The sequence below is a fragment of the Phyllostomus hastatus genome, unplaced genomic scaffold (assembly GCF_019186645.2).
Source record: "Phyllostomus hastatus isolate PE091 unplaced genomic scaffold, TTU_PhHast_1.1 phas_contig_1, whole genome shotgun sequence".
NCBI lineage: Eukaryota > Metazoa > Chordata > Mammalia > Chiroptera > Phyllostomidae > Phyllostomus > Phyllostomus hastatus.
In genome coordinates, this window is record NW_025333498.1 from 14,069,088 (window position 1) to 14,082,604 (window position 13,517).

Genomic DNA, 13,517 nt, shown 5'->3' on the forward strand with positions numbered 1-13,517 from the left:
AGGAGGTAATGGTGTAGTTCCTCCTGACAGAGGAGTCCGAATCCAGGGAGTATTATATCATCTTGTGGAAGTTCAGATGTTCGTTTTATCAGTCCCACCTTTTTAAAAGTGCTATTTTAACATATTCACATAAGCTCATGCTGTTGACTCTGTATAATCTACACATACAGACACATGTAGACGCTAAAAGGCTCTGTGGGAAAATTCATTATTTAAAAGCACAGTGAATTTCCCATCACTGTTTTGTAATGATTATCCTAAGGAAGAGGACAGAAACAAACCACCAGGAGCCACGGACCCCCAAGCTGGCCCGGGCCAACTGCAGCTCTTGTTTGGAGCATCCCCTTGTCAGTGACGGACAGACTCCTGTCTGGGGCCAGCCACTGGTGCATAGCCCTGGCACGGCAGCCTGCGATGCCCTGGCATCGCACGGAGGGGTCCAGCCGCTGCTATCCAAAGTCTCACACCACACAGTGCTATCTGGGCTCCAAGGTTCACGCTACACACTATTTACAAAGATGGTGTCAGAGGCCAGAACTGGGAGGCTGGGGACCTGGAATCCACCTAGATCTTCCAAGAACTGCCCTGGGACCCCGGGCTACTCAACCTCACTTTCCTCACCTATAAAATGACAGAATTACAACCGGAAACCTACTTTTGCCCACCCTGTATACCTCTAGTAGCCTGTAATTACAATAAAAACTCAAGTGAAACATAGAAAATAATCATAGTAAGATCCAGAAATTTTACATATACATAATATATATACACATATAGTGAGAGAAAGACAGAGACAGAGATAGAAAACTCACGCACAATCACAAAGAGACATGTACAAAGATGTTCATAGCAGCATTGTATATAATAGCAAAAACATCTTGGAACTAATCTAAATTTTCTTCATCAGGACATGGGTCCATAAACAGGGGATATACTGATACTCGGATACCACATGGCAGTGACAATGAATGACTCAGAACCATACATAGTGACTGAATGGATTTCATTAACACCGAGGAAGAGAAGAACAAGTTGCCAAAGAATATATACACTACAATGATATCATTCATAAAATTTTAAAACATGCAGAGCAATATTATGCATAGCTGACCTAGTAAAATTATAAGGCTATATGGAAAGATGATTAATGCAAAATTTAGAAAATGGCCATTGTGTGATGGGATGGGGGAGGCAGAAGCAGCAGCGCAGAGCTGGGCAGTGGCCTCCATGGGGCGGATAAAGCTGGGGGATGAATAGAGAGGTTCTCTATGTCCACTGGGTAGTCTTATACCTTTTAAAATATGTTAAGTATATTGTTGTGTGAGCTTTGCATATCATCACTTCAAAAATCCTTTTGCATCCTTATGAAAATGATCAACTCTACCTCCATCTTTTAAGACGCTAATTTTCAGAAACTTTTAAAAAATGTAAGTGCACTTTGGCTTAAACTTTAAAGCATTTATTTGACTTTTATGTGGCCAAATATATTAGCACATGTTTGGTGTACATGGTTCCACCAGTAACGGGACTTTTCCCACGTTTATCCTGATAAAACTGTGGTGCACCGGAAGCCTCCTATTACCGTCTAAGGTCATAGCCAAACCTTAGGACACCAGAATTAGTATAGCCTACTAAGAAATTGCAGAGTTTCGTCCGTGGGGAAATGCATGCCATGTTTTTCTGTGTCCTGTGAAAGTGCATCTTCCTGCTCTCCTCTATTCACCATCCTCTAGGGACAATGGATATTCCTTTTCGTCCAGATGCAATAAAATCTAGCTTTGTTACAATGTGAGGGGAAACCTACAGACTGATTTGGGGTCCAGCTGATTTAAGACTTTCACACCAGCAACTCTAGCTATTAAACTTTCCCTCATTGGGGAATTTATTCTTAGGGTGTTGTTTAGTTGACATGTTATAGATTTGTATTAAAAAATTTTCTTTTCAGGCCCTGGCTGGCGTAGCTCAGTGGATTGAGCACGGGCTGCGAACCAAAGTGTCGCAGGTTCGATTCCCAGTCAGGGTACATGCCTGGGTTGCAGGCCATGACCACAGCAACCGCACATTGATGTTTCTCTCTCTCTCTCTTTCTCCCTCTCTTCTCTCTCTAAAAAATAAATAAACAAAATCTTTAAAAAAAAATTTCTTTTCTACATTGAGTTAGACACAGAGGTAATATGCCCCTTTGTATCAAAAATGTCATGTCTCGTATATCTCATACACACTCAGCAGATACAGCAATAGTCAGTGCAAGAAGGGTCAGACAATGGTGTTCTTAAAGTTCTCACAACTTGTTACATTGTCCATTTGGTTCAAGTGAGAATCTAACCTTCACGAATCTGGCAAGACTTTTCTTGGTTAGATTTTATGTAGTTTTCTTGTCTCAGTCTCTCCAAAATGTCAACTGTGAAGACCCTAGAACCATTTAGAATCCAGGTAAAACCAATGGCTGGAGAGTTGTTTTGTTTGTTTGTTTGTTTGTTAATGAATCATCTTATGAGATCATCTTATTCATTCACTCATCAATTCAACAAGCATTCATTGCCTGCCCACATGTCGGGCACTGCGGTGGGCACTGGGGATCGGGAGTGAACAAAAATGGACCAGGCCCTCGTCCTCGTGGGGCCAGCATCGCGGGGCTTTTTCAGAATAACTCATAGGATTTCAAGGACACTCAGGTACCTATGATGACAGGGAGGATGGGTGACAAGCTCTTTCAGAAAGCCTTCCCAACCTTCTGTCGTTTCCCAAGGTGAGCTAAGTGCCTTCCTCTGTGCTCTCAGGACGCCAGGGCCCATCTGAGCAGCCGGGGTGGCTGTTACCCTGACAGGTGGCATTTGTATTCCAGCTCTGCCACTCACCAGCTGCAAACCAGTGGGCCATGAACTCGGCCCTCCTGTGCTTAATAACTAGTGAATCCTTACCGAGCACCTACTGTGTGTCAGGTACTCTGTGAAGTGTTTTACATAAATCATTTCATTTAATCTTCCCACCAACCCTAACAATGCAGATTCCGTTAGTATTATTCTTTATTCCTAAGAAAACTGAAGCCACAAAGCCAGGTTAAATAACCTACTCAAGGTCAGTAATGTGGGTAGTAAATGATGGAACCCAGTAAGTCTGCCTGGGCCATAGTGAGACCCAATAAGTATCAGCCTCATCACGGCAGGGACTAAGGGGGCACAAATGAGGTGAGTCATACAAATTCATTGTCAAATCCTGTCTTTATTTAAATTTTTGACACTTTGTTCATGGATTTTTTGTGTTTATGTTGATTTTTAAAAAATATTATTGGTCTGATTACTGAGTTTGGGGCACCCACTTAAATTCTGTGCCCAAGGGGAGTGCCTTCCTCACCTCACTCCAGTCCCAGTGTCGTTAGTACTATCATTAGTGTCACGTTTGAAGGGGTGTTACCTATGTGTCTATCGATTTTCCCAGTTGAACTCAGATGTTTAAAGTTGGCTCACACCCATGTCTTGTGTCCATAAAGACTAGTAAAGAGTTGGTACAGAGTAGGGTTTAATAAATATTTGCTGAACCAAACTTTTGCCTCTATAATTACTCAAAAGGAGGCTAATATCCATTCAGAGAAAAGAGAGAACTAGACAACATCTTCAGTAGCTACGCAGTCCAATCAGTCCATTGTATATGATTGTTGGTAGTGATACTATTAATAGTATTTACATATTAACCGTGGCCATCAGCTATGGAGTACCCGCCAATGCCAGCACTTAAGGTGCCTCATCTCAGGTGCTCATCACGAGGCTGGAGGCTGCCGCTCAGCACTGTGGAGCCACTCGCCCAGGGCCGTGCAGCCAGTAAGGGCGGTCAGCACTAAGCCCAGGTCAGTGTGAGTGCAGACCTGGGTTCTTGGTGTTCCGCCACCACCCTTTCTACCTCAGCTCGCAGTCCCGGGAACGATGTGAACAAAGCATGTCTGTGGTCACAGAGAGGGGAGAGGGTGATTTTAGAACAATTGTAAACTTACAAGAAGAAAGATATGTAAAACCCACACACCCAAGAAGAGGGGAGTTGCGGGGCCCTTCCGTGTAACTGTGCGATGCCACCTCTGCCCATTGCTATGAGGTTGTTGTAGAAACGATCCCATACTGTGGTATGGCCTTGACCTGTATCCATCCACTTGATCCAGGACCTGCCTTTGTGTCTTAGATAAGGAAGCGAGCCACATTCTTTGTCTTGCCTTGTCTTCTGGGTAGTTTGAGGAGTCAGTCTGCCCCGCTGACAGGAAGTCCATGCAGCTGGCCAGCTGGCAGTGGGCACCCAGACTAGAGACAGGGGAGCGGCCGCACTCAGAATCTTGCCTTTTGTTCCCTAAACTAAGTACCGAGTGTCTAAGAGCCTACTCAGGTTTCCACCATAAACAATGTGGCGGTATTTTCCAAAGTGTGTTCCTTAAAACACAGTACAGCGGAATTCAGTGGTTAAGTAAGCTTACAGAGGCCTATCTGTTTCTCAGACTTCAGAGGGCTGATGTGGGCAGTGCCCCTCCAAGGAAGGAATATCACCAGCTGCATTTCTGAAACCCGCTTGGCCGGGGAGTATTTGTATGGAGTACCTTGTAAGACTAGTACTTTGTGGGATGCACTTTGGAATATGGTATGTGAGGGTCCTTTAAATAGTCACTCATTAGGATGTGCCAAGAAGGGGAAATAATTCTTAAACAATTAAAATGGTGATGTTGTTTGTTTGTTTATTCTTGCTTTCTCACTATAACAATAAAAAAATCATATGACTACATTCAAGTTTTGAAAATAGAAACGTCACCCTTACTTTCACAACTTCAGAATTTTCCCTCTTGGTTTAGTCGTATCTGTACACCTCCAAGTGAGTATCCACGTGCGGGTGTGGATGCAGCACTTCAACTGTGCAGGCACCACGCCAGGTGCGCTGCACACCCCACCTCATGTGACCCTCACAGCAACTCCGGGAGGCAGCACATCTCGTCCCCACGTTAGACCGTGGGGAATTGAGGCTCAGAGGGTATAAGTGACTTCCCAAAGTTGCACAGCAAGCAGGTGACTGACCCATTGTTTAAACACAGTTATTTTTTGTTCCATCGTTTATGTGTTTAAATGCTGAAATGCTGAAACAATTACCTTTGTACTGAGAAAAAGTATTTGTCCTGAATTTACTACCAGGAAGTGTATCTTATCTTGGATGGCCACACAGCTCAGCTCTGTGCTGAGCGATAAAAGAACATTCCAAAATGGTCCCTGCTTTTTATTTGCCCTTGCCCATCTTCTCTGACTTCCAGTGCCTTCTGGCAAGTAATCCTCGGTGCGGGACCACATTGCTTTCAGTTTATGGCTCGATAATCCTCTCTATTGTAAATACATTCAGAAATGGTTGTGGCTTTTTCTTGAGGCCTCAACATTTTTTTAAAAGTGATTTATTTTGATAGTGCTTTAGCCTCATGATTTCAAATATTAAGTTACTTGGTTCAGGTGGTCTTATGTTTTCCCATAAATGTGTTTATGTTGCCCCACAGAGTGGGAGATTTCATTCCAGGTTTTTTTTTTCTTTCTTCATTTGATTTTGTGTAGGAGGAGAACTGAATTCTTTGAACTTGTACGCAAGGGAGAATACGATTGGAACCTCAAAAACCATCGTGATATATTTCGGTAAGAAAAAGCTCTTGTTTGTGTTTCTTCAGTATTTGAACATTTAGCTTTGCTTTTCTAACAGTGTGAAGAGCAGACAAGCAATTTACAAAGCAACAAACCTTAGCTTATGTTCAAACAGTTGGAGATTAGTTGAATAATTACAAAGAAGGTAGAGAATGTCTTTTTGTGTCCCAATGTATTATATTTTTGCCTCCTCTCCAAAATTTTGCATTCAAAATTAGAAACTAATGTTCAGATTGGTTCAGTTGCAGCAAGCCAGGACTGCCTCTTTCTCCAGACAAAGTGGGCTTGCAAGTCAGTGGGGAGAACAGATGGGGGTGGGGCTGAGTCTCAGAAAACAAAGTTGCACAGAATAGAGGAAAGTGGAGAGTTAACTTCTGTTTTTCTTTAGAGACAACGTGTGTTATTATACAATAGATAGAAAACCAACCAGACTGTTTGGGTGGTGGAAGTAGGAAGCCTGTTCTAGCCTTTTCAACGGAGGAATTCCTGGTGGTTTAGAAAAGGCAGCCGAGAACCACCTCCCCGTGGCCCGTTTTCACTGCCCGTTGCAGCCACTCCCGCGGGTGCCGCACCACTTCTCTTCGCTGTACCCTGGCCTTCCAATGTCCCCATCTCGCCCACCCTCAGACCGTCTGCTATCTTATGCCCGTTCCAAAGCTGTTAGGTATTCCTGAGAAAGCTTGGGAGGCCGGGATTCTGGGTTCGCTGCGCCTGCTCCACAGCCAGGCCACCACTGAATCGCTCCGAGGGGCGCCCGATCCCTCTCCCCTCCCATTTGGCTCTGTGAAACCTCTTCAGGGGAGCTCCGCCTGCCCCGGCCCTCTGCAGCGGGCGCTCCTCGGGCCTCTCAGCACAGGGCCTCCTTTCCCCCCTCTGCCTCTCTGCGGTCCTCTTTCTCTGCGTCAGCTTCGCAATTTTCAGTGCCCCTTTTTGAGGACAAGGGGGAAGCTCCGAGCCCCTCCACTTGTGTCCTCATTCCGTTCCCTCCCCCTCCCTCACCCCAACCCTGACCTTGCTATATCAGTTGTACTGTCTTCACTGGCATTTTCAAAATATGTTTGTTTGTTTGTTTTCCATGATGAGTTTTCTAAAAGTATCCTTCCATCTCAGCCAAAACAGTCATCCCTGAAATCTACCGTCTTCTCCCGGTGCAATCCTAGTTCTCCCCTTTCCTTCAGTTCCATACTTCACTCATACCCCTCTCAACTTCTTGTGAGGCAATTTCTTTCTTTTTAAGTAACTTTCAGTTCCACAAGGAACTTCGGGAGTATGTTTTTCTGTAACAGATTAAAACATTACAGATAGACCTCCGATTCCCCTTGAGCTTCACTCCGGACTCTCAGAGGCTGCGTAGCTGTGCTGTTACCAGTTGGTTGTGTCTTTCCAGGCCATTTGCAAAGCAGGCACACACATGTGTAACCATAGGAAAAAAGACTACCTAGTGTGAACTTGTCTGTTTTAACATAAATTATATACATGCAAAGTAAGCTGAAATTCCTTGTTCACTCAACTATGTGCCTTGGAATTCTTTTCATGTTCATACCTCGTCATTTTTTATTGCTGCGTAGTATTCCAAAATATAGACTTAGCACAGAGGAGTTTAGTCTGTAAAGCATGATTTGCTACTCCTTCGGAAAGGCATCACTCACCTCCCAAGAATCTAACTCTGCAAACTTTTTCTCTTTGGCTTCCTTGATCTTTTCACAAACCCCTAATTGCATCCATTGGCTTTTGCTTTTCTTAAAACTATGTCCTGCCTTGGATTCTGTAAAGCCATGATCTTCTGGATTCTCTGCATTCTTTCTGACTTTTTCTCTTTGTCCTTTTCCAGGTGACCACCTCTCCACTCCCCCTGCATGTAACTGTTCCCCCAGGACCTGTGTTTAGTCTTCAACTCTTCTTTCTGAGCATCCTCCTGGGCTCAGCCGCCATCTCTTCCCAAAGGACCCCCGCTTGCCCACCTTCTCGGGCCTGGCCTCTTCTGAGCATGACTCCTAAAATGCCAGTGCTCGTTCCCCATGTCCTCCCGGATGTTTTCTGGCACAGGTGTTCTAACGTTTTGGCAGGGACCCCATATTTTTTAAAAAAACTTACCTGGAAGCACAGTGTGTAAAACAGAGGTGCTCTGGGAGCTGTCTGCTCCCCCCACTCAGCCCTGCCCCCCCATTTCACGGTTACACTCTGACGTGTGCACCGAGGTGGGGGGCTCTGGGGAGAGCTGTCTTAGAGAATTTTAAAATAGTAATCAAACCAACTGAAAGTTGGTCTGCATTTTATCATCACCATGTGCCTTCAATCTAAACAATGTCATTAAGGAGACACTCTTCCCCAAGAAAAACCTGTTGTTGTTGCAAGTTGTTAACAATTGCTAAAGTTCCTATTGGGTATCACAATAATTTATATGAGGGACTGGTTGACCAGAAAAGAAATCTATATGAAAGCTTCAAATTAGCACATTATTACTTATCCAGTAATTGTACCTGTATCGTACATGTAAGTTCATTCCAAGAACACCCAGTTGTACAGTCAGCCCCCCGTGCAGGTGCACACACTTTCAAGAGCAAGTTCCTCTCAGTCGGAAGCCGGTGCACTGGCTCCAGGCGTGGTTGTGGTCTCCAGCCCCGGGGAACGTCACATTCCCGCTTCTAAATAGGACAGTCAGAGTAAACAGTGATGGCACAGGGACCGTAAGGATGAAAGAACATAACTTGGGTACTTTAATTCTGTCATTTTACATAACGATTTGGGGGCTTTTTACTTGTGTTTATAATTTAAAACAGTGAAAAAGTACAGACTGCGAGGTTTTGATGGGTCAGTGCAAAATTCAGTTCATACATGACATCTTTTACTGAATTTGAATATACCTTTAAAATGTATTCCTTTGAGGTTGCTAATTGTTTTAAAACTAGAGAACAAATCAAGAAAGATTCTCATGGAACCACTTTCAGCATATAGAGGAGGGGGATGGCAAAAACGACCCACAGTGAGGGTCTGGCGCGGAGGTGGTATAGCGCTGTTCCTCAGCCCCCACCCCACCCCGCCACTGAGGCCAGAGTCCTGCCCTCCTCATTGCTGGCCCTCATCCGTCCCATTGCACTGAGCCGGGTGACACCACCTCACTGAAGATCGAAACAGAGCTATGCACCTCAAAACTAAAACAGTTGGTACAAACGCCATCCCTGCTCTCTGTCTCTGGAAAAGGCCTTTCACTTCTTGCAGAGGCTTGATCTAAAAAATAAGAGAGAACTGCTCATTTGCCTCCTTCAGTTCTTCCCGGGAATCCCCCACCCTATCTTTGCCTTCCCGTTCTCTCGCCTCCTTTGTTGTAGGCCCTTTCCAATTCATGCTTGTCAGCTGTTGTCCCTGCCTCTGTTCCCCCTTTGTCAGACCATTTCACACCTACCACCTAAAGTTCTCTCCTTGAAGGTCCAGCCAGGCCCTCCCAGCCCTCAACCTTAAATGACTCCCTAGCGCCTATCAGATAAACGTTTCATCTCTCCCCAGGCCCTTTCCGTCTTCCTTCTTGGTATAGACTTTCTGCTCCACTTTCATCACAAGTAGAGACTCTTTTGCCAGACTTTGTGGGTAACAATCCTAGCTTTGATACTTTTCAGCTGCATAACCTTGGGCAAGCTATCTAACTTTTCTGGTCAAGGAATGTAAAAGACCATTTGCTTCATAAAATAGAAATAATAATAGAATCCCTGCTCAACAAATGGTAGCTATTAGAATTATCATCATTAGAGCACCTAGAAGATATCCACAAAATTTATTACTAACTGATTAATGGTGATCTGAATATGAATTTGAAAAGTAAGTTTCAAATGACCAAGCAGATGGAACCTAAGTAATTATCCAAGTTATGGTGCAAATAGGCAAGCTTAGAGAGGTTATTTTCAGTCCAGAAGAGAGACTGCAAAGCCCAGCGCATTGCCTACAGTCTTGTCTCCCTCTGGTACAAGCAGAGCCTAAAATGAGAAGCATCCCAGTGCAGCAAGAGGGGTTCTGGTAGCTTTGTAATAAGCACAGAATCCTGAATCCTCTACTTGCTTTGGGAAGGTGGCTTGACCCCTCCGTGTTTCCATTCAGCTCTCTGTAAAACAGGAATCAGAGCGCCCACCTCAAAGGCTGTGACGAGGATTCATTTAGTTGGGAGTTAGTTGGTAAAGCACCTAGTACAGAGACAGGCAAACTATGAGCTGCAGAAGTGCTTGCTACAGAAGGCTGAGTGTGAAGAATAGGCTGATGCTGGTGTGCCTGGTTGTGCTCTGAATGGCCCATTGTTATCTGCCTCGTTCCCTGGAGGGGTTTCCTGAACAAGTTACACCCACCCCTGCCATCCAGGCTCTGCCTTCTGGCAAGCAGACACGTTTCCCTGGCCCTGGAATCCGGCAGGGTATGAACTGCTAACACCTGACATCAGGACAGCCCTCTGGCCCTAAACAACACACCCTTTCTTCCAAAAGGAGCCAGCCAACATGTGGTTTCTCAGCTCAGATCCGTCATTACTTTTCATCGCCTACTGCTGCTTGTAGTACAAAAAAAGCAAATTTTGGACAAAGAGTGCGTCTTATTTTCCCCTTTCCAACCACATCACATCAAAAGCACCAGTGCTCTTCACAATTTGAATTGTTCCCCCTGTCTTTATATCTATGGTTCAGTGTGAATTCTAGTTAAACCCAATAGAAATCTGTCCCTCAAAAAATCTGATTCTGATCTTTCCTCTGCTTTCTTACATGGTCAGATTCGTGAGAGCTGTAGCCGACTGTGTTTCTTTGTAATTCTTATACAACATGGTCGTAGCCAGGTAGTATACTGGAGAGAAACAGCATGGCTCTCGCCCATAAATCTTAGCTCCACAGAGGAGAGGACAAGGGCCTTCCAATGCGGCGTGGGCCTCGCCTCTGTGCTGTGGGCTTCCTTCTGTTCCCATCAATCAGTGATAAGCTGGTAATTAGATTCATCAGCTATGTAGATAGTATTACATACTGATTCCCTTGCTGATAGTTGAAAATATAAAGCATTGTCCATTACAAATTATTTTAGGCAGAGCTGCTTAGCTCAGGCATAGAGAAAATCATGCTTTGCTTTCTTCCGTCTGCTGCAGACAAAACAAGGGCAGCCGAGAGTGCGTGCGAGCTTTGTCCTCCTCAGCTGCGTGGCTGCAGGATGGAGATGCTGAACACAGGGACCACAGACAGGGCTTCCCTTGTTGAGGAAAAGAAGATGGGAGCTTGCCTCCATCCCATTTTACTTATTTATGTATCTAAGATGGGTTTGCTTAGGAATGCAACAAAAGATTATTCAGGCTGTTTTGTTTGGTTCTGTTTTTCAGATCAATGTTAATGACAGCCTGTGACCTTGGAGCCGTGACCAAACCGTGGGAGATCTCAAGACAGGCAAGTGGTGATTAATGGCAGGGCTCAGCAGAGGAGGGACTGGGGGTCGGGGTACGATATTCCCAGAGCCCCGACTACCAGACTCTGAGACCCTCGTCAATTTGCATCAGTATTAACATGATGTAAAAAATAGCAGGAGGCTTCGGCTCCACATGGTTTATTGCCCAGTCTTTCTTTATGGTGTTTCTACCAACTAATATTTCTGACTCTGGAAGATTTTTTTTTGTTAACACACTAAATCCAAATAACACTTTGACTATTTCTTACAGCAAGCATTAAAAAATAATGTTTTGAGTAGATAATTATGTTTTACATAAGGTTCAGCTTTTCACACCTGAAAAAAAAAACCCAAGGAGTAAAAGGAAATTCTACTTTTCTTTTTAAAGGCTATTTAGAGATCAGAGGGCTCTTTGGCCAAAGTGTGCAAAGAGCCCTCTGATCTTATCCAAAGCTAAAAATCATGCCTTCACCATCTGGTTTCACTGCCAAAACTGTTCGTTCTAAAGCAAGAATAGTTTTCAAGCCATTTTACGTTTTATGAGGCACCTACTGTGTGAACTATGGGGTCTAAAATAGTGACTTGGTATCTTAAGATTTGACATTTTAGGGGAATAAGATACATTCATATAACAATGCTCAATGTTTGCTGATTGCATAAGTAACCAATATTAAATAACTGATACATATGTACTACCTCATTTAAATCTGCAAAACCTCTTTGAAGTAGGTGTAGTTACTCTAATATGCTGAATAATGGCAACCCAAAGGTATCAGATCCTCATTCCTGACACCTGTCAACATTACCTTAAGAGGAAAAGGGGTCTTTGCAGATGTGATTAAGTTAAAGATCATTGGTGCCATCATCATTATCATTGTCATTATCGTTGTCCTGGATTTTCCAGCTGGGTCCTGAATCCAGTCACAAGTGTCATTACAAGAGAGAGGCGCAGGGAAATTAGACATTTAGAAGAGGAGGAGGCAATGTGAAGATGAGGCAAAGTTTGGAGTGATGCAGCCACAAACAAAGGGATGCTGGTAAAGGCATCAGCAAGTGAAAGAGACAAAGAACAGCTTCTTCCCTAGAGTCTTCAGAGCAGGGGTGGCCCTGCCAACCAACACCTCAATTTCTGCCAGGGACCTGATGTTGAACTCCTGGCCTCCAAAATGCATAGAGAATAAATTCCTATTGTTTTAAGATACCAAGTGTGTTGTAATTAATGGCAGCCCCCAGGAAACTAATACAGTGATTATCCCAAGGGAGGAAAATGAGACTTAGTGGTAGAGCTAGGTATTGAAATCTTAGCACATTAGGCCCCAAAGCCTTCATTCTTCACAGTGGCTTACACTTTCTTACACAGGATGCATCAATCAGCAGTTTTAAATGATGCGTGTCAGTAGCGCAGGCAACGTTACCACTAAACCCAAAATCTCTGGGGCTTAAACCAACAAATCACTCCTGAACGTGTGCATCCAGGGTGGGCTGGCCCCTCTTGTCCTCATTCTGCACTGAGGCTGAGGGAGCGGCCACCCTCTGGACCCCTGCAGCAGATGCCCTGTGGGTCCTGCACTGGCAAATAAATGCACCCTCCCAACAATTCATTGGCCAAAACCCAGCCCAACCATGCAATACAATCCTTCCTTGTGCCCAGAAGTTAAAAAGCCAGAAATAGTTATTGCCTACCACAATTTACCCTTCAAATCACACACACACACACAAGATTCATTCTCCTTCTTCAGGCAAAAGGCAAAATATGCTCATCCTCTCCCCAGGGGAGATGACCAAATGTCCCATCAGTTGTGGTCTCAAGCTTGAAGTCCAGGCCCTCTGGGTGACATATGCTGGTCTCCACATCAGGTCTGTATGCACATTAAAGCCCTATACACACCGAAAATACAGCATCTACCATACACCCAAACCACAAAATACTCATCATTACACTCCCATTGAGAAAAGGAAGAGGTGGCAACTTTTGGCAGTTGGGGATCCACAGCCACTGCAAAGTCCTCCTGGGCATTTTCCGTGAGGACTCTCTGCTCTGTGGTGGCCCGCTTCTCTAGGAGATGTTCCTGGGTTCACTATTTTCCATGGCTTTTAGCTCCACCCTGGAAATTATTCCCTTTTCATTATCTTCCTTGGCTATAGCCCAAAGCCAAGAAGATTTCTCAGCCCACTTTCCACCTAAAGAAGGATGAAGATCCAAGGCTTCTTTCAAATTTTAAGTAGTCACAGGCTTGTGGTCAGTTTGGGCACCAACGCTCCCTTAAACATCTAGTCAGCGCCTCATGCCTTTGATTCTCCTGATCTCCATTTACCAGCACCCACACCCATAGTTCTGTTCTGTACAAATGTTTCAGATCTGCTATATTTCTTTGCTTCCTTATGTTCAGGAACAAAGAAATAGGCAAATATAGTTTTCTTTTTTTCTCTCTCATGACCTAATTCCCAGCACGTTGTGCCTAACGGGCACTG

The 13,517-nt window shown here is 44.4% G+C and overlaps 1 protein-coding gene across 2 annotated transcripts in view; it reads left to right on the forward strand.

Annotated features, from left to right (window-relative positions):
• Positions 1-13,517, forward strand: part of PDE11A (phosphodiesterase 11A) — a 322,202-nt gene that overhangs the window by 268,425 nt on the left and 40,260 nt on the right. For both annotated transcript variants that reach the window (XM_045833325.1, XM_045833394.1), the window contains 2 exons: positions 5,565-5,642; positions 10,984-11,047. In XM_045833325.1, the coding sequence (XP_045689281.1) occupies positions 5,565-5,642; positions 10,984-11,047 (142 nt within the window). The remainder of the gene's footprint in view (positions 1-5,564; positions 5,643-10,983; positions 11,048-13,517) is intronic.